This window comes from Lolium rigidum, chromosome 3 (assembly GCF_022539505.1).
Source record: "Lolium rigidum isolate FL_2022 chromosome 3, APGP_CSIRO_Lrig_0.1, whole genome shotgun sequence".
Classification (NCBI taxonomy): Eukaryota; Viridiplantae; Streptophyta; class Magnoliopsida; order Poales; family Poaceae; genus Lolium; species Lolium rigidum.
In genome coordinates, this window is record NC_061510.1 from 15,375,136 (window position 1) to 15,396,734 (window position 21,599).

General features: G+C 44.6%; 2 protein-coding genes across 2 annotated transcripts in view; one reads left to right on the forward strand and one right to left on the reverse strand.

Moving 5' to 3' along the window:
* LOC124694380 (altered inheritance rate of mitochondria protein 25-like) overlaps positions 1-7,773 on the forward strand; it is a 15,283-nt gene extending 7,510 nt beyond the window's left edge. Inside the window, exons 2-12 of the mRNA XM_047227373.1 lie at positions 4,050-4,709; positions 4,994-5,080; positions 5,224-5,271; positions 5,374-5,418; positions 6,519-6,584; positions 6,669-6,725; positions 6,843-6,904; positions 6,998-7,118; positions 7,287-7,364; positions 7,501-7,607; positions 7,746-7,773. Coding sequence (XP_047083329.1) covers positions 4,050-4,709; positions 4,994-5,080; positions 5,224-5,271; positions 5,374-5,418; positions 6,519-6,584; positions 6,669-6,725; positions 6,843-6,904; positions 6,998-7,118; positions 7,287-7,364; positions 7,501-7,607; positions 7,746-7,773 — 1,359 coding nt within the window. The remainder of the gene's footprint in view (positions 1-4,049; positions 4,710-4,993; positions 5,081-5,223; positions 5,272-5,373; positions 5,419-6,518; positions 6,585-6,668; positions 6,726-6,842; positions 6,905-6,997; positions 7,119-7,286; positions 7,365-7,500; positions 7,608-7,745) is intronic.
* Positions 7,774-16,629: 8,856 nt separating this feature from the next.
* LOC124701208 (folylpolyglutamate synthase-like) lies at positions 16,630-21,199 on the reverse strand. The gene is made up of 15 exons (XM_047233260.1): positions 21,083-21,199; positions 20,913-20,978; positions 20,467-20,576; positions 20,229-20,289; positions 19,997-20,080; positions 19,550-19,606; positions 19,056-19,116; positions 18,921-18,967; positions 18,717-18,794; positions 18,429-18,593; positions 18,105-18,353; positions 17,908-17,986; positions 17,567-17,722; positions 17,343-17,452; positions 16,630-17,073 (listed from the first exon to the last, which is right to left on the reverse strand). The coding sequence occupies exons 2-15, from the start codon at positions 20,946-20,948 to the stop codon at positions 17,014-17,016; spliced, it is 1,353 nt and encodes a 450-aa protein (XP_047089216.1). The 5' UTR covers positions 20,949-20,978; positions 21,083-21,199; the 3' UTR covers positions 16,630-17,013.
* Between the last annotated feature and the right edge of the window lie 400 nt (positions 21,200-21,599).

The following is a 21,599-nucleotide window of genomic DNA, read 5'->3' on the forward strand; positions in this document are numbered from 1 at the left end:
GATCTATCGGTAAGCAACTTAATTTTGCAAATAGACACTCCTCCATGGTATGCGAATGTTGGAAGGCACCAGGATTCGGTTAGCCATGGCTTGTGTAAGAAAAAGGTTGGGAGGAGTGTCATCAAAAATGAAACTAAAATACATGTGTAAACAAAGAGAAGAGGGATGATCTACCTTGCTGGTAGAGATAACGTCCTTCATGGGAGCCGCTCTTGAAAGTCTGGTTGATAAGGTAGTTAGAGTACCCACTACCATTCGTTGACAACAACAAACACCTCTCAAAACTTTACTTTTATGCTCTCTATATGATTTCAAAACTTGAAAAGCTCTAGCACATGATTTAATCCTGCTTCCCTCTGCGAAGGGCCTTTATTTTACTTTATGTTGAGTCGGTTTACCTACTTCTTTCTATCTTAGAAGCAAACACTTGTGTCAGCGTGTTGCATTGATTCTTACATGTTTACTTATTGCACTTGTTATATTGCTTTATGTTGACAACTATCCATGAGATATACATGTTACAAGTTGAAAGCAATTGCTGAAACTTAATCATCCTTTGTGTTGCTTCAAAACCTTCTATTAAGAATCTATTGCTTCATGGGTTAACTCTTATGCAAGACTTATTGATGCTTGTCTTGAAAGTACTATTCATGAAAAGTCTTTGCTATATGATTCGATTGTTTAGTCATTATCTTTACCATTGCTTTGAATCACTTCATTCATCTCATATGCTTTACAATAGTATTGATCAAGATTATGATAGTAGCATGTCACTTCAGAAATTATCCTTGTTATCGTTTACCTACTCGAGGGCGAGTAGGAACTAAGCTTAGGGATGCTTGATACGTCTCCAACGTATCTATAATTTCTTATGTTCCATGCTAGTTTTATGACAATATCTACATGTTTTATGCATACTTTATATCTTTTTGATGCATTTTCCGGTACTAACCTATTAACAAGATGCCGAAGTGCCGGTTCTGTTTTACTGTCTGTTTTTGGTTTCAGAAATCTTACACAGGAAATATTCTCGGAATTGGACGAAACAAAAGCCCACGGCCCTATTTTCCACGGAGGGTTCCAGAACATCGAAGGAGAGTCGGAGGCGGCCAGCAGGGGCCCACACCACCTAGCGGCGCGGGCCAAGCACGGGCGCCCCCCTAGGGTGTGGTCCCCTTGGGACTCCACCGACTCCGCCCTTTCGCCTATATATTCTGTCCGTCGCGAAAACCCTAAAACAATCGACGATATTCCAGAAAGACTCTAGGAGCACCGCCGCCATAGCGAAACCTAGTTTCGGGGGACAGCAGTCTCTGTTCCGGCACGCCGCCGGGACGGGGAATTGCCCCCGGAGTCATCTCCATCGACACCACCGCCATCTTCATCGCCGTTGCTGTCTCCCATGATGAGGAGGAGTAGTTCTCCCAGAGGCTGAGGGCTCTACAGGTAGCTATGTGGTTCATCTCTCTCTCCCATGGTGTGATCTTTATGTGATCATGAGCTTTGTATCACTATTAATCTATGTGCTACTCTAGTGATGTTATTAAAGTAGTCTATTCCTCCTCCATGATGTAAAGTTGACAGTGTGTGCATCATGTAGTACTTGGCGTAGGTTATGATTGTAATCTCTTGTAGATTATGAAGTTAACTATTACTATGATAGTATTGATGTGATCTATTCCCCCTTTCATAGCTATTGTTGACGAGTGTGTATGCTATGTTAGTACTCGGTCTAAATTGCAACGGTCTATTATGCACTCTAGAGGTTACTTTAATATGAACTCCGGATTCACTCTCCACGGTGTGACGGTGACGGTGTGCGCATCGTGTGTGATTCCTTTATGAAGTTGTGGAGCTTGTTTACTCCGGCTTGAGGGTGCTCTTGTAGCCCTACACAATGAATGGTGTTTGTTATCCAACAAGAGAGTGTTTGAGAGTAGCATTTATTTATTCAGTTATGTGATCATTGTTGAGAGTGTCCACTAGTGAAAGTATGATCCCTAGGCCTTGTTTCTAAGTATTGAAACACCGTTTCCAACAAGTTCTGCTACATGTTCGCTTGCTGCCATTTTTATTTCAGATTGCAATTACTACTTATAATCATCCATATTACTTGTATTTCACTATCTCTTCGCCGAACTAGTGCACCTATACATCTGACAAGTGTATTAGGTGTGTTGGGGACACAAGAGACTTCTTGTATCTTAATTGCAGGGTTGCTTGAGAGGGATATCTCTGACCTCTACCTCCATGAGTTCGATAAACCTTGGGTGATCCACTTAAGGGAAACTTGCTGCTGTTCTACAAACCTCTGCTCTTGGAGGCCCAACACTGTCTACAGGAATAGAAGCGTGCGTAAACATCAGGCGCCCGAGGGGCCCACCCCATATGGCGGCGCGACCAGGGGTGGGGCCGCGCCACCCTATGGTGTGGCTGCCTCGCGTCCCCTCTTCGTTTCCTCTTCGGTGTTACGGAAGGCTCCGTGGAAAATAAGACCGTGGGCTTTTGTTTCGTCCAATTCCGAGAATATTTCCTATGTAGGATTTCTGAAACCAAAAACAGTAGAATCGAGGAACCGGCGCTTCGGCATCTTGTTAATAGGTTAGTAACGGAAAATGCATCAAAATGATGTAAAGTATATATAAAACCTGCGAGTACTGTCATAAAAATAGCATGGAACATAAGAAATTATAGATACGTTTGAGACGTATCAGGGCCCTCGACAAATCTATCATCGGTTGCTATTGTCTGTAAGTGATTTATTTAATTTGAGAAGTCTTTAGCTCAGCTCGTTCATTGTCTGCAAATTATAATCTTTTGTGCGCTATATTATGCAGATCGAAGATACTCGAATGCAAAATGGACGAAATCACGAACATTAGGTTCATTGACCCGGACACAATGCATGTTAGAGCCATAGAAGAACCCCTCTATAACAAGTATACACCGGAGATTTTGCTAAGGTTTTTGAAGCGACAACGTGGCAAAAGACTAATAATTTGGCCTTACAACTTCCAGTGAGTCTTACTGTCTTATAACACATTATATTTTGCTCACCGTATGTCAAAATTTTAACTGATGACTTATATATATGACACTACATAATTAAACGTGCGTAGGTTTCACTTTATTCTTCTCGTCATCAAAATGTACGATGGAGAAGTTGAAGTCTTTGACTCACTAAGAAAATATTCGGACATATACAAGTCTTGTTTTCATATGCTCAGAATCCACTCTCTTTTAATTCTCATCGGTTTGTTTCGTTAATTTCCTGATATCAACTAATTGATAACTCTTTTATGCATTTTCTTTTGTCGGGCAGAGTATGGGAAACTTTCATCAAGAAAGATAAGTCCCATGAATGGGCACCGAAGCTGCGATGGCACGCGAAAGTAAGTAGTACTACCTAGGTCCACACATCGTTATAATACTTGACTATTGTTTGATTGAATTATATTCTTGTAAAGAATGCCCGTAACAACCACAAGGGACTGATCTCTGTGGATACTACGTTTGCGAGTACATCCACAGAATTGTCAGCGAGAGAACGAATAATGAAAGAAATAAAGAGGTACAAATATTAACAAATTTATTTTCTTATCATAAGTTGTGCTGAGTTTCAGTAATAATTATTTGATTGTGATTTGATATATATATATATATACACACACATAGCTCATATATACAGAACCAAAGTTGACTAGTTATTACCGAAACCGAACCGTATTTGCGTACAAACCATATTTACCGAAGTATTGAAACTATATTAACTTAAAAACCGTATAAACCGAACCAAATTAACCATATCAACCGAACGCGCAGCCTGAGTCGCCGGATGATTTTTGAGCTGGACCCTTACATCAAAGGTCGTCGGCCCATTCACACATTTACGCATACAGATTCAGCCCATTACACACAAGGACACCTGAAACTACAGCCCAACATCTTCAGAGGTACAGGAGTTACCTTGTTCAGTCACAGATGATCTTTGTCTTCAAGCGCATGCGCCAGCATCTTAATTACCATCACCAATGCTTAAACTTGAGTAGTACGCGCGTGAGAGAGTGGTGGAAGGGCGGGCCGCCGGAACACCCTCCCTCGCCGTCCCAAACCCTAGCGGCGGCGGCGCCGCTGAGCCTCCATTTCCTCTCACCTTCTACAACCTCCGGCCCGCGCATTCATCCCTCTCTCCCATGAGGTGGCTACCTCGGCTGCTCTCCCACGCCGCCGCGGCCCGGAGGATACCGGCGAGAACCACCAGCAGCCACGCGAGCGGCGGCCGCGGGGGCGCCCCGGGCGTCCTTGCGGTTGTTGAGGCCGTGGTCCGGTCCGAGGAGCCCAAGAGGCGGCCGGATGCGGCCAAGAGGACGAGGAGGGCCGTGGTTCCGTCCGAGGAGCTGAAGAAGCACCCGGATGCGGCCAAGAGGCCCGCCGCTGCTGACGCCGTGGTCCGATCCGAGGAGGAGCCGAAGAAGAAGCGGCGGGGTGCTGACAAGAAGCCCAGGAAGCGGCGCGCGGTCTCCAAGAGCGGTCGCGCGCCGGGGGTCTCGCTCGGTCATCTCGCTAACGCTGCTCGCGCGTTCGTCAACTCCAAATTGGCGGCGCTGGGGGATTCGTTCCTGAGGGCTTTGCAGACGGCCGGCAAGGAAGATAGCGCGCCGCCGACGAGCTACCAGCATGGAGAAGAACTAGACCTCGCGCTCGTTCAGGCAAGCAGCTCTCTGACCGCAACTCGTTATGTCCATCGTAGATACCAGCTCAATTTTTGGAATTGACAACTTTTACTGGAAATTAAATGCTGGTAAAATCAATAATTGGATAGGGCAGAAAAGTGTCAAATGTACAATCTTTTGGTGGGGAAATAGTGGCCAATCCTAGCTACTCCTACTTGATGTTTGCTACTTCATCCCCCAGCTGTTTTCATTATATAAAAATGTGTAAAATTTATAGCTTTTTTTTTGAAATAATATTCTCTATATCCATGCATTTCTAGGACAAACTGCAACCTCTGCTCTCAAGGGCGAATCTGATCATCACCAAGCGTGCACAATGGGCAAATATCATGTTTCGGTTCCAGCAGGTGATTGTATTATTTTGTAGCATGTTCGGCATTGGAACTACAATGCATAGCATAGCCCAAGAGAATTCCCCTAGTTCTGCTTTCCGTATCCTTGTTTTCTCACCCAACTTACTCAGTCATCACTATTGCCATTTGAACTTCAGGAGACTAGATACATCATAAAGGATCCACGCACTCCTCGCAGAAAAACTGTGAGCATCTCTTCTCAAGTTCGATTCCTGTATTATCTTTTGCTCTTTTCGCTTCAGCCTTCTAGGTTGTAACCATTGGCTTGTCTCTCCTTCCAATGCCAGCCAGTTGGTCTTATTCGAGAGAAAAGCAACTTCATCCTTAGGCAGGTATGTTTTTGTCTGTGTTCTGTTGGCCCTCAATAAATTTGTATTACATCATATACCAATTTATTAAATTTGGTTCAGAGATCAGAGATTTGATATACACCATGTACTGTTCCAAATACAAAATGAGTTGTGTCATAGTACTTTTGATTTCTCAGATATATTGATTGGGTAGGGGTGCTGGCTGGGAATATATAACTTTTGTCCTAACTTGGTTGCCCTCCCATTTCTAATCTTCCAGTGTTCAAATATGTTAACATAGTGAGTTATTATCGGGATCCTTTGGAAGGGCGGCATTTTTCTGTGCTCTGTTTCTGCTTCAACTTAAAGGAAGTCTATTCACTCGGAAAATGATATGTATCTAGTTCTTGCATGGATTGAAATTAAAGCACTGATTCTCGCTTCCCTCTTCTCAAGGACACTCTTGGCACATTAAGGCTGTCGCCAACATGGGTCTCATGTCACGGTCCCATATGTACTACTACAAGATCACTGACTCATTTTAACATTTCTCAAATGTGTATTCATATGATATATGAATCAGAACAACTGACCAACTAGTTGTAGCAAACAAGTGGAAGGTTTGTGATGCAAAAAAAAAAGTTTTGGCAACTTAAAACATTCTGGTGAGCCAGTTTTGGCAACTTAAAACATTCTGGTGAGCCAGACATGAACAAATAACTTCACATAATCATGAAATTAGAAACTGCGGTATGGCATAAACTTGACAATCTAATCTACTCCCACAGTACTTGAAATCCTCATGTTGAAGGTTTTTGGGTAAAATTCATGAACATTTGTCACCATGAGACATGAGTTAGCAATTTGGCCATAATTGCCCATGTATGTACTTCTTGCATGTATGGAAATTAATTGAAGCAGAAATTCTCATTATTTGGTTATGTGTCTTGATTGAGGTATAGCTTCAAATTACGATGCTAATAATTTGCTATATATGGCACACTTTACTGTAGCAGGTATGAGAAAGGGTCATCTGCTATATCTTCTCCTTTTCCTATGCTATATCTTCCTTGTTTATTTATTCATTGTTCTATTGGTGGAGATGATTACCTTATAATATATACTCCTTCCTGGTGTTTCAGCTACTTAGGTCGAGACGGCCATTCATTGCAGAATTTATTGATCATAAGGGTAAAGAGATATTCACGGTATGATCTCAGCAGGCCATTGCTGTATTCCGTTGTGAATACAACAGTTATAGTATTGGATTAAGCTTAATGATTTTTATTTAGGTTCGCCGGCCTTTTTGGTGGATCAACAGCTCCATTTATGCAGAAATGGATGGTAAGGTACGAAGATATTTTTGACTTCGATTGTTTTAACATATCTTGATGGAATAGTATCCTATTATCATATCAATATACAGGAATGATTCTGATTAAATATTATGATTTCTTTCTGGCCAGGAGATAGGTGTAGTCCATAGCCGTTGGCATCTTTGGCGTAGAATTTATGACTTGTACTTAGGGTGACGTGGTCCTCTTCACTTATATCTTTGAGTTAGTCAATTATTTTGGTTGTCAGTCTTGTTATAATACCTGACAGTTTAATTTACTATCAGGAATAGGCAATTTGCTGTGGTGGAAAATCCTGGATTTTGGAGCTGGACCTTTACCTTGGTTGACGAGAATGACAATGTAGTAGCCAAGATTCAACGCAAGGCGAGGGGAATTGGTTGGGAGGTAGGGTCCTTTTGAGCGAGAGGAGATGCATGACATGCATCAAAGTTATATGATTCTGCTTTAAGACGATTCCATTTTGGCAAAGGACTGTGAGGACATGATTTTCATTCCATGTCTTCCCAGAATTCATGTTTTGTGAGCTTAACTTTGGTTTTATGCTTACCGTAGGTCTTCACGGATGCTGGTCAGTATGCAATTTCCTTTGGCAGTGTTGGTAATAGCTGGAGTTTTATTGATCCTGAAGATGTAAGTGTTCCCATGCGATAATAGATTAGAAGCTTCTACCTGAATGATTTTGTGCCTGTGTTATATTACATGCCCACCTTAACTGCTCAGTAAGCTGATCTTAAATTTGAAACTCAAATTTCATCGGTTCTTTCAGGCGGATAAAGTTCATACTTTTACCGCGCTGCCTTTACCTGAAAGGGCTGTCACTCTCGCTCTTGCAGTGTCCCTAGACCATGATTATTTCACTAGGAGATTGGGCTGGTATGCATACTCCCTCCCTAGATTCAAAGTTGATCACTCAAGTTACGTTCTATGGAGTACTCATATGTAGCTTAAGTGTTTATCACCTGCGACTGCTATAGAAGAAGTGACTGAGAATCGCCTGCTTGCTTGTTTCAGGGGACTTCGTTCCATCTTCGGCGAATGATGAAAACGGAATCTCCCATTGCTCGATTATTGATTTGTGAACAGGCTTTCTACTGTTGGCGTTTACTGTTGAGGTCATTGCAAAAGCATGAAGTCCTCCATCCTCTTTTTTGCGCCTAACCATATTTAGTTGTTCCCTTCGTACGGAACTCTAAGGCAGAGGTTGCTAGAGAAGTTAGCTCTTTCATCCAACAACTCTGCTGGCTTGACACTGTTTTTCGAACTCCACCATTCAATTTGATGTAATGGTGAATCCCACGTGCTACGATGAATTGAATCAGTAGTGGGATATGGCTTGGGAGTTGCGCTTGCACAACTTGTGTGTGTGCTCGTGAACTGTTAAGGAACGGGTACATGAGAGAGGTGACAGGCCGGAGCACAAGTTTCAGTTTAGGGGAGACAGTGTCGTGTCCGAGCCTTTGAGGCAGTTTCAATTTGGAAGGAAAGCTGTTGTTGATACATCGACTTTCGTCTGAGTATGATTCTGGGTACACCACTGCTGTTCGTCAGGTTACGACCAAAATTGTGTTTGATTTTCTGCCATGTTCAATTGCTATTTAGTCTTGTTCAGAAACTTGGACAATTGGATCATCTGCCATATTCAGTTGCTATTTATTCTTCTTCAGAAACTTGGACCATTTGATCTTTAGACACGGCTTCTGGAGTTTCTACTTGGGAGGTTGTGGATGCACTGGTCCAAGAAGCCAGGATTCTCCCTACATCCATCGCTGTTGCATAAGCACCTTGGCAAGTATACATGATCTGTTCATTTAAGCTACTTAGGGTGTGTTTGGTAGACTGGGGGACCCAGATATTCTCATCTCAACTCATCCCAACCAACCATATATTGTTTGTTAGACTGAGTCGGTCCACCTCAGCTTAGCTTACCTCATGCGAAAAAGCTTCCTCAGCCAGGCCGGGTTGTGAAGCTCAAATCGAGCTTCACAACTCAGCCTGGGCGAACTCATCCTGCAAAACTCCCAGCCGTATCCCATCCGTGCCCGGCGCCCCCCCCCCGGACCCCCACTCCCACCAATTTCTTTCCTCATTTCCCCCCTTTCTTCCTCTTCTTGCTCTGGCCCTCCTCCTCTCCCGCCGGCCGAGCAGGAACAGGGAACGCAGGGCATAGCCAGGATCTCGCGACGGCGCCCTCCCGCCCGCCACCGCCGACAAGGGGCTCCAAGGCTTGGTCCTCCTTCGCTCTGGCCCTTCTCACCCGCCAGCCGAGCAGGAAGTCAACGACGGCGACCAGATGCAGGCGCCAACCGCCGTCGCCGCCCAACCGCCGCCTGGACATGTTGGATCGACGCGCCGCTAGGACGCGTTGCGTCGACGCCAACCGCTGCATCGATGTGCCGCCAGGACGCGCGACATCGACCGACTCCTCGACGCGCCGCCAGGACGCGCGGCGTCGACGGACTCCTCGACGCGCCGCCAAGACGCGCTGGGTTGACGCGCCGCCAAGCACAGCTCCGGCCAGCATCCCCAATACGGTGGCCTTGATGAAAGGACTTGATTGCTTTTTATTTCTCTGCTTAAGGACCTTTCTGTAAAAATTCAGGCTCAGCACGTCGAGTCGAGTGTATACAAGCTATACCAAACAACTTCTGAACTCAGCATCTCTCAACCGGGCCGGTCTGCCAAACAACCACAAAATCTCAGTTGGGCATGTATGAGGTCACCATGTGTGAGGGGAGATAGTTACTCTCACATGGCACGAGCTACCAAACACACCCTTACAGTCGGTCTTTGATCATTTGAGTAATATAGACTATATACAGTACTATTTGTTTCAAACCAAGTAAAATTTGACTAATTTTCTAGAAAGAATCTATCAATAAATATAAGCCTTTTGTAGGGGAGTGGTGTTTTAGAACATGAGAGCATATGCTCCCTATATTTTGAAATGCATCTTACACCGGAAATCAGTTTCGGGTCATGCGTCCAGATGGTCTCACTATCTAGACCATTCAACTGCCTCTGGATCTATGTGTATCCTTTGTATTGAAGGATGTATTTATAAGTCAGGAGGCATTTCACACAGTGCTCAGGCCCACATAAGTATACAGAGTCTTGGACCAGACAGACGGTAGGGACAAAACAGAACTAGATGCGTCGAGATTTCTTAGACCGTGCCGGAGAATTCTGGACCAGCGATTTCGTATCACAAGCCAGCTCCATTTTCCCTCCAAGGGGATTTGATGTTCGAACGGTTGCCCAACAAACGCACTGTTCATGCAACACCGACTCACTCAATTCGAATTACCTGACCATTCACCACGTCTCAGCCACTGCCGGAAAGCAGTTCTACTTAGTTCGGTCGCCCAGTCAAGAATCTGTTTATCACATTATCCTCGAAAGCAAAATGGCACGCCCCTAATAATACTAGTCAGGTACGCAGATTTTGATGCGCACAACAACTATGCAGAAATTATTTTACCATCAGTACTGAAAATTTAGCTATCAAATATTTTAGCAAATCAATTTTCCGAACATATACACAGTTCTCCTTTGTCACGCGAGCCGATCGTAATCCTGATACTTCACTAAAACATAAAACAGATACATACACCGGATGAAAGACAAGATAAATTCCAATGTCATGCTAGCATGGCATCCGCCTGCTTTGTTCAAGTCGACCTCCGGTGCCCAGGCAACCCATAGTTTGTGCATTTCACCACCTTCCTCGGATGCTTTGGAGCGTCTCCGCGCTGCAGACATGTCGTCCTCTTATGGCCGCTGCACCTGCACAAATTATGCAGAAAGTTGTGCGCTTAGTAAGACTGCCCTCTGTCTGGCCCCAGAAATGAGATTGGAGGCCATGGTCCATCAGGTTCAGCTGCAGGCCTTTCCTCAAGACCGAGACCGCCCCTCATCTCATCAAATGGTACCATTATCACAAGGTTGCTGTCAAACAAGCCGTCAAGCTTCTCATACGCCTCAACACTAGCATCACCTAGTCTCACTAGCACCAGTGCTTTCTTGTATAGATAAGAATGACGGTAAGTGAACGATCTGGTCGAGGCGTGGTCGTTCTGGTAAACCTGCAGGTGTTTAGGCAAAACATCCATGCATCCTTAGTGCATCTCTTCAGTATGTGCCGCTTAGGTATTTCGTCGATTTCCATGTAGTCCATAACCTAAAATGAAAGTAAGTCAGTGAATGCCGCAATTAAGCTTGACCCAGTCCAGACATTTAACAATAACAGTTACCATCTCATACATTATCACATTGTTGCATACCTTAATAGTACGGCAGCAGACAGTTCGCTTGTGCTCGAACACTCAAAAAATTCCCCGCCGTCGACCATCTTCACCTGAAATTGAACCCGGCCCCGCTTCTCTCTCTTGTGTGCCTTGGTGTGCTTAGCCAAATACAGTTTCCCTTTTTCTACCTCCTCAATGCCCCTGCCAGGTACAAATACTAGCTGCACCGCTCGAACATTGCCCGTGTGTAAACTTTGCTTGCATGCTCCTCTATCGATAGGTTTACATGCAACACCGCACTAGCCTTTTATATGCAAAAATAAATAAAAAAAGGAAATGTAAGTCTGGGGAAGATATGTAAGCAAACACGTCCTCATTTTCCTCACATAAGTATTCATCATATATGGCTCACCACTTTGGTCCTCTTCTCCTGATAGCCTTCATCCTTCTCGTGGTCATGCTGCAACCTCATGTAGTGCTTCACAAACATGTTCATCGCACACCCAGGCAGCACATAGCTTTTGAGCATCATGCTCGCACTCTCATTGAGTTGCGTGCTAGTCATTTCAGCACAGAAAACACTTTTCAAATATGGTTTTTCCCACTTCCGACGCACTTCGTAAATCCATGTCATGTATGGGTGTGTCTTCAGGTTGTATTTCTCTATCAGCATCGCCCACGCCGTTTTGAATTCATCTTCCGTCAGCATGTGGTTAACAACTTTGTGGAATTCAGACCTGAACTCGCTCTTCTTGCTATACATGGGACCCAAGCACTCCTTCCCCTTCTTAAGCACAATCCATTTCTTGCATTGCATCCGCCCTTTGTGGTTTCAACCTGCTCTTTCCATACCTAACGCCGAACCCATGTTCCCAAGAATACAGATTGTAGAAGTTGTACACTTCATCGTGCAAGTCAAATGTCATGCCTAATGTTGGCTCGAGGACAAACTCTCCTGGCTTGTCGGGGTAACTTCTGATGATCTTCTCCAAGGCACCAATTATGTTTGGGCAAGGAGTCCGTTCTGCAGCGTTTACCCGGACCCTTAATCTGCATAGCACAACGGGGGATATATCGCACTGTAAATTATTTCTGACTTTCACTTTCACGCACTAATATAAGTTCGCTCCCTAAACGCTTTCCTCTTCATCACATGCCTAGTTTCCTTAAATGCAGCTCCCATGTATGGTTTTAGCAAATTCCTTTTTGATAAAATTGCAAATTACATATAATTTGGATCTAAAAATCGCCGAACTCTGTAAATAATAATGGAATCACTGCTTTCAACATAGACTTTCATTCTGAACAAACAAGACCGGACGCCCTATCCAACAAAAGCATTAACGCAGGATATTCCAATTGTGTAATCTACAATCTCCAAATAAAAATTGACGCAGAAATTTACCGTTTGATCCTAATTAGCTGGGTTCACTTTCAGAGATGACTGCTTCGAATCTGCTGGCCCTTCTTCCTCACCAATCCTCATCTTCCCATTCGGACCAACTCTGAAATTTATGCACGCCGCCGACCGTGTTTCACCCCCAACCTCAACGGCTCTCTCTTCGTCCGACCAATTTATCTGGCGTTGCTGCCCTGCGGCAACGCTGTCGGCCTCCTCATCTCCAGTCACATCGTGGACGGCCGCCACAACACTAACAGTCCTTTCCGCCTCTATACGGACCACATAGCCAGGATCCACATAACCTCGGAGGAGTCTCCGAACTGCAGCCTGAAGAGGGAGAAGAGAAGCTTGCGCAGTCAGAGATCACGATCCAGGTCCCCAAACCCTAGCCATAACAGTTGAGATGCGCGGCGCAAGAGCTACTTACCTTTCCACCGGACCTAGGCGAACTCCATGGCTTTGGGCTCCAAAAGTATCCGGCGATGCAGCTCCGTCGTCGCCACCGCGGTCGCCCAATTTTTAGCAGCTGCTCTGTCCTCCTCCACCCCTTCCACTTTATTCCAGAAGTAGTACACACCCGTGGAGGAAAAATCTTGGACCGGCAGTCCATAATTCCAGGTGATTTTCAGTTCCAGCGGATCAAGAAAATGGTCTGTCATCTTCCCATGGTGGCGCTCACCAGCCTCATTTATTGGCATACGTATCCGCGCACAGTGCGTTCCGATCGACCGTATATCTCACTTTCTGCGTGACTCCTCTGCCCGACAAAAGTTGACAGCACTGATCACGACGCAAAAGTGGACGGTCCTGATAGTACGATCATCTCGTCGTATGACCCAAAACGCCACCTCCATCTTACACATATTTTAAATTTTAAAAAGAATTGAAACAAAAAATTCGCACATACATCTTCACGTGCTACGCGCTCACAAAGTCGTTTAATAAAAAATGAACTTATCATGTGACGTGTGTAAAAAAGACAAAATTCAATGCTGAAAACAATGCTTTTCACGGGATAAGTTTTCTCTTTCTTACATAGGCCACAAAAAATATTATTTTTTCATGAAACTTGACGCATACACATATATTATGGAGATGTACGTGTAGAATTTTTTGTCAAAATTTTTCCAGACTTCAAAATATGTTTTGTTGGTAGAGGGAGCATACGCACCCGGGAGCCGAATTGAATTTCCGCTTTTGTAGATACTATACGAAAACATATTCATTATCTATCTAATAATATTGATTTTGTATTTTGCATGTTAATGATTTTTTGGTAAAAACTTAGTTTAACTTTCTAAAAATAATACTCCCTTCGTCTAAAAATAGGTGTTTTAACTTTTTCTAAGATGAATATATCTCCAACTAAAATTTGTCTAGATACAACTATATTAGCATCAAGTAATATGAATTAAAATTGGAGAGATTACATACGGATGCATCTCTAACTAAAACGAAAGAAGTACAAGACTTAAGTTTTGGGATGGAGATAGAAGTACACTACATCATTGACTTAGCTCTTTTTTTTTTTTTTTTTTTTTTTGGTGTTCCCGCGATACGACGCGACATACGTGTTAATCTGCCCCAACAGCCCAACAGGATGAACTGTAGACTCTATCATGGGCCGTGATGACGGGCTTGCTCGGGGTTCTTCTCTCAAAGAAAATAAATTGCACGGGGTACTCCGTAGTCCGTACTCCTCATCTTCGTCCTCCATGGAACCGCGACCGAGACAGCGCCTCAAGCGCAGGCCGCCGCCGCAACATGGATACGGTGATGATCGGATCAGCGCCCTCCCTGACGACATGCTCCTCCAGGTTCTTGTACGCCTGCCCTGCGCCAGCGCCGCCGCGCGCACCGGCCTGCTCTCGCGCCGGTGGCGTGATCTCTGGGCCCGTCTCCCTGGCCTCACCTTCCGCAACGCCCCGGCACGCAAGATCAAATCGGCGCTCGCCCGCATCCCTCGTCGCACCGCTGTATCCCTCCTCGAAATCCGTCTCATGCCATCGGTGGAGGGCAAGCTCGACGACGCCTATGCAAAGTCATTGCTGCGCTCCGCCGCGCGGCTCTCGCCGGAGGAGATCGTCTTCGTCCTCCCGGAGGAGTATCACGTGGTTAGGCGAGGCCGTCGTGTCACCATGGTACTGCCTTGCTTCCACCGCGCCACCTCAATCGAGGTGGACACGAGAAGCCTCACCGTCATGCCCCCACCGGGGGCCGAGCTGCCCCTGCTCGAGGAGCTGTCCATCTCTGGCAACATTGTCGACATCGGTGCCTTTCTTAAATGCTGCCCTCGGCTGCGCGTGCTCGGGGTCACCTTCCGAGGTGTCGATGTCGGCTCTCTTGAGCCGGAGCTCGCCAGACTCGAGTCACAGGCCGCGCTTGGCCTCACGGTCTCCCGCCTCGGCATGGAAATCAAGAGCAGTGTTGATGGTGCTCAGTTTGCCGCCCTTCTCCGTGTCGCGGCTAGGCTCTCTCCTCGGGAGCTCCTCTTCACTAGCCAGTTCTACGTACGTCTTGATGCCGACCTGCTCTGCTTCGACCGCACCACGTCGATCGAGATGGACTTCTACAGCCTCCGTTTCACACACCTGCTGCCTGGCGAGTTCTCGGCGCTCGAGACGCTGGACCTCAAAGGTTGCACCATCACCGATCTTGCCACAATGATCATGCATTGTCCGCGCCTCCGCTTGCTCAATGCGACAATAGATAAGTATGCACGCAACGTCACGGTCCACTCGGTGTCGCTCGAGGATCTTGGTCTTAATGTCAGAGACACGGAATGTCAGAGCATCCACATCGTCACTCCGCTACTTAAGAAACTGATGCTCAATGTCCATGGCAAGAGGAACATCACTGTTTCCATATCTGCGCCAATGGTGGAGACCATCTCGTGGTGGCGCACGTATACATGGATGCCTCTCATTTTTGGTTTTTGGTGTCTCCAGAGCCTGCGGATAGAGACGAGAGAGAGCTACACACAATATAGTTTGGTCAACAACGATGAGGAAGGCATATGCTCCCAATTCCCTCGCGTTCATGTCCTATCCATGGATATATCTTCCTATGTACGATCTCTTTTTATGTGATATTTTTCAATCTGCTAGATTTGCCTAGATAAATTAAACTTAAGCACACCATGGACAAATTTGCATGGAATATATCATGCCAAATAATTATATCTGTTTTGTAGAATCCTTCGGCTGTTGCGATGGAGTTTGAACATGAGGTGGATAAACTTCTGATTACCAACTTTTCTGTGCTTGAGCTACATCTCAGTACGAAGGGACATGTTTTTGGAGCACTTGTGGCACGTCTTCTTAAGATTCACCACATTCGCACTAATACACAGAAGCTTAAGGTTGTCTTACGGCGGTGGTTTCAGGTAATTATCCATCTTGCTTACATATCTTATACGCGCGATACTTGTTCGAAATACATCGTAATGTTTTTCATGTTCTAGATGCCAGAAGAATCAAAATGTCTTAGAAACTGTCTTTGTGATGAGCCTAAGGATTGGAGGAACCAAAATATCTCCTTAACTCGCCTTGAAGAAGTGGAAATCAACAACTTCACAAGAAGAGATCTAGAGGTTGACTTTCTTACATTGATATTTGGATGGGCGCCAATGCTTACAAGAATGAACATCAAGTTGGCGTATGAGAATGAACAAAGTGAGATTGAAGGTTGCGCCACGACTATACACGATATTTGTTTGGCGTATCCTTCTGTCAATTGCTCTATCTATCTCAGCTCCGGTGAAAAGTGGAGTGGTCCTCAGGCATGACTAGGTTCATGTGGGGTTTGTTTGTTTCTAAAAGAGGAATGTTCATGAGGGAGATACAAGCTGTATACTTGGTCTCATGTTATGCTTAATGTATTCGAACTATTATCTGTGGTATTACATTGAGAAAGTTATATTGTTTTCTGAATCATCCGTACTTGCATGGCCGGTACTGCTGGCGATAAAAAACTGCAGCATGTCAAGGTTTGAGAGCTTTGGCTTCTGAATCTGTGTGAGCACTCCCTGCCATGCTTCTTTGGGTTGGTATTGCTGCTAATTTTTTTGAAGTGTTCAAAATAACATGTAAGTTCTTTATCTTGCTGTGAATTCTTTTATCTTTATGATCTCGGGCATGGAAGAATCGTACTGTACTTTCATCTGGAGGAGGATGGAAGCCGAGATGTCTCATCATTCTTGTTGGTTTACATCATCAGACGTCAATCACAAGGTCAGCGAGTATAAGGGTTGACCAATGGATGAGACTTTTTATTAGATGACCACGTCCTCTTATTCATGTTTTGGTTGCGTTATATCTTATAAGTTTAACAACTATCTAGGGGTACACGAAGAAGAAAGTGGCAAACAACGGCCACAAAGCACGAAACAAGAAACGAAATACAACAAGCTCCTCTTCTTTCACAAAAAGAAATGGAACATAAATGCAGCACATTCATTCCCTCTGTCCAATTTGCACCGAAACACATGCCCTTGAATGAAAATCGCTGCATCGCTTTAACCATGTGGTTGACCTGGGAACATCTCTAAATCGTGAAGAGCCCCAGCTTGAGGTCACATAATCAGTACAGCTACTTCAGTGTGAACTTCTGACTGTTGTGTTTCCAGAAAACATCACTTCTTGAGCAACCTCAGTATATCGCCGATGAGATGCAGGGAGCCGGTAACCAGGACCTATGCCAACATATCAGACACAAACACATCAGCATCATGTGTGAAAAATAGCTTACGAACATAAGGAGAAGACACATATCTTCCAATCATGTAAAAGAGAGAAAATTAGATAAATGTGATGCCATGTTGAAAGGATAGAAAATCAAACATAGTCTGAAGCAGTAATATGGTAAACTGGAATCAGGAACTCGTGTGTAAAACACCATATGAGTTATGACTTAGCATGCTCAGTATTAAAAAAGAGGGTACAGCCAGAGAAAAGCTTTGACCTGGTAAGAAGTTGACGGATCTTCTCGGACATTTTTCCTCAGCCACTCGATTGCTAGTGGAAGTGATTCAAAAACGAGGCTAGTCTCGCTGGAATCCGTGCTATTCAAACCTGAACCATTTAACACATATCACCTTCAGCCCAAGCATACTTTGCTTCAACAAGAAAACACCATCGAAGTATTATAGCAGCATAAATGACTAAATCTAAAAGCTTCATAATAACCTTTATCACCATGGAGTAATTTCTCCCACACTGTTTGGAGCGATAGTTGCCATGACAAATCGATTTCCTCAGGCTCTGCAGGTGCTGATGTATTAGAACCAAGCTTGTTGTATTGTGATTGGTTTGGCACAAATAGGGCCAGATCAAAGTGCAACCCTGAAAAAAACGAAATAGCAATTAGCACATCAAGAATAGGAATAAGTTGAACTTATAAAGCAGTAATTTGCACCTAACTCAAGTTGTTGGTAAATTCAACCGATCCAATAGAACACAATATCATGCAGGAAATTTCGGTCAGTGAATGCACATGGACATTTTCCATGACAAGAGTTTTAGCTTACCATTTTGAGTTGAAGTATCCAGAAGATGTGGAAGCAATCGCATGGGATCTCTCACAGACATGCAATTGAACAGAAGAATCTGCAATGAGTCCCAAAAGAAAATACTCGTGTAAGGGGGGAAAGCCTAAGATGGTAAATGCCTAAATGGAAAAGCAAGCCCACTCAAGCATCATAACTAGCCAGGCTGTGAGACATACCTTGCGAGATTTGCCAGAAGTCTGAGATTGTTCCATGGAAGATGGTACTCTTTTGTCCTCCTTGGTAACATTGGAAAACCACCTAGCACATATTTCCATACTTTCAGGACTGTGCGCCCCATCCAAATAGAACACTAAAGAAGAATTCGGCTCCTCTTCAGAATTTACTTGTGAATCTGGAACAATTTGTGCTCGGCCTTGCAAAGAAGCAGTTGACAGTCCTTTAATGAAGTCATCTGGTAAGGGATCCTGAATTCAATCATAGATGAACAAATTAGTATACCATCTTTTTGGGGAAAAGCAACACTATTTAACAAGACTTACAGTACGGTTGAGTGGCATTCTGTCCACGTGTCCCTGCTTCTCAAGCCATGTACTAGCTAATGCAACTGCAAGGCCAGCATTTGTATACTGGTGCTCACCTTGCAGTCCAAGCTGTTGATCTTTTAAGTGATGTGGCTTCAAAGGATCAACCACTTGGAGTGAAATCTTCAGAAATGACAGAGTATTATTTCGAAAACTTCATTCGGGAGTATTATGGCTACAAATATTACAGTAAGCAGGGAGCAGTGGCAACCAAAAAAGAAATAGAGATTAAATAAGAAAACATACACCTAATTCTGAAGCTCTTTCTTTCAGAGAAACCATTGCCTCTTCTGGTTGTGGAGCAGTATAGGCTGGAACTCCTTTCTGTCAATAGCAGATGTGACAAGGAAACCAAGCGTGATAAGAATTCTGGCTACAGAATAAGAAGATAATTTAACACTGTGCTATGTTGGACCACAGCTCCTTGAGAAAAGTAGTTAATAATCTAACCTTGAATATTCCAGCTTTCTCCCCAGCAATCTCCCCAAGAGTATTTCCTGGTCACAAGCCAAACAACAAATATAGCAGCACAAAACTAAATTTCCTGATAAACGAGGTACTTCAATTGCCAATTCCGTGACTAACCAAGAATTTCCATATGATCATATCCAAGAGAAGATATTCCACAGACTACAGGTTCTTTAACCTGTAGAAAATACAAATGCATACAACCGTCATGCTCTTTGATATTTTTTTGTAGTTCAAGATTAATCTGACAGAGCACAGATAGGTTTGGAATAAAATCGAAGCTAAATGAGTGCTAAAAACTCAATAAAGCACGAATACAGCTGGATCTAAGTGATTCTATCCTGCACTGCTAGTACAGTTTGTACTGCGACCCGGCATATCCCTATTCAACTGAGGTCGAAGATGGTTGGAAACTTAGCATGCAGGCTACGACGAACAAGGTCTTAAAGACTTAAATGGCATATTCGAAGATCCTTCTTTGTTTTACCACGCAGCATATCTACTTATCTAGTGAGCAACCAAAATTCAATAAAACAACTGAGGTTTGCAAAATTGTGCAAGATTCCTATTTGTACGCAATAAACACATTACTGGAAAGTAGAATCACTTACCACATTAGTTGCATCAAATTTCCCTCCAAGGCCAACCTCAAGAAGAGCAACATCTACCTGTTTGAGCCGAGAAAACAGAGGGATTTGAGACATAATTGTTCTTCTAGAAATGCACACATGTAGTCACTAATTTAGAAATCTCAGAATGGAATGTATCCGACAGTAGATTTTCAAATAAGTTTGTCCAAATCATAGATCACGCGAGAATGTTATGCAAGTAAAAGGAGTGAAGAGTATACTGTATGGTTCAATCCTACATGGCAAGATATAGAAGGAATAATTACTAAAAACAAGTAGTGGGGAAGTAGATCACGCCAGAATGTTATGCAAGTAAAACGAGCGAAGAGTATTGTGTATGGCTCAATCCTACATGGCAAGATATATACACAATAATTACTAAAAACAAGTAGTGGAGAAGTAGAATGGAGTGTTTGCGGTCTATCTTGCCTGCTCAGCAGAAAATATCTTGAATGCTAGCAAAGCGATGAACCTGAAATAGGGTGGCATGGGAATATCATCATCAGTCTTCTCCTGAAGATAAACCCATTTGCCGCATCATCCATCAGTTTTTTGCAATGAAAGTAGCATGAAGAGACCAGACAGATTTGTTTATCGTTGATCTATGCATCCAGCAAAGAGTTGGATCACCATATGAAAAAGAACAAAATTGGACATGTACCTGCAGTTTATTCCAGCACCACCAGAAGTACTTCAAAAACTTTTCTTCAGAAATATCCACCCTGGTTCCATAATAAGTTAGGAGCCAGGTTAGTACGTGCATAATTCCGAAGCGTACGGATAAGCTAAAATGCATATTCGCACGCCAAAATTTATTCTGGATTATAATTTCAAGGAGCCGATAACTTATCGACGCCAGAAGAAACCATTAAAGCAAGGACAGTGGCCAAGGGAAATACCCATCCAGGCGGAACCGCTCCCTGACATCCATCAAATGCGGCGAGGTGAAGAGCCCAGTGCGGAAACCGCACGATCGGAGGATCGACTCCGTGAATGTGCATGTCGAACCCTACACAGAACGAGCCATGTCGTTTTTCATATAATACCTCACAAGGTCCAGTAATGCTCCGTAATTGGTTACATTACATCTCGGTGCCAGACAGCACTGAACTATTACATTTACATCTCAGTGCGACAAATCATTAAACTAGTAAATCTCAGTGCCAAGTAGCAGTAAACTATTGCTTTTTTTTTTTTTTTTTTTTTTTGCTTTTGGTAGAACTTATATTGCACATTGGTTTCTGTATCACAGAATAAAAGGAATGACGCAGCATCGGATGCTCTGAGTTTCTTTTCTTTTTGAACGGATGCTCTGAATTTCTGATTTGGATAGCTAGTGATTTACCTTCCCTTTGGTCCCCGCGACATGGATCACCTTCATCCGAGCGATGGGTTCCTCCAGCTCCAGAATCTGCTCGCACCGTCACATCCAAATCCGCCCGAGTCAGACAACAAACCACATAAGGATTCAGAAGCGGATTGTTCGGGGCAGGGGAAGGAGGGGGGACAACGCACCTGGATGTAGCGCTCGAGGAGCTCCCACTGGTTGCCCCGGTTGCCGGTGTGCGCGCGCACCTTCTGCGAGATGAGCGACGAGAGGCGCCCCAGCACCTCCTCGTACTCCTCCGCCGTCGCCGTCGCCGCCACACCGCCCGCTGCTCCATCCCCGAATCCCAGCCCAACACAGCAGCGATCAGTACACAATACATCTCGCCCAGCAAACATCTACTACTACTACGAGTACACGAAGCCAGTCTGATCGGTCGAGTTGAGCTGCGTACGGCGTACCTGCTTGCTGCGCCGCGGCGGCGGTGGTGAAGGAGGACGCCATGGCGCGAGGGAAGACGCGGCGGGAGGGGGACAGGAGGCGGCGGAAGGGGGACAGGAGGCGGGCGGCGACGAGAGGGGGGTGAGGCATGGGCGGCGCGCGGCCGGGGCGGGCGCGGCTGCTACTCGCACATGTAGGAGTGGGAGGAGGGTAGGTGGTGGTGGTGGTGGTGCCGGCGTGGTGGGCTCCGCCTCCTCGGACGCC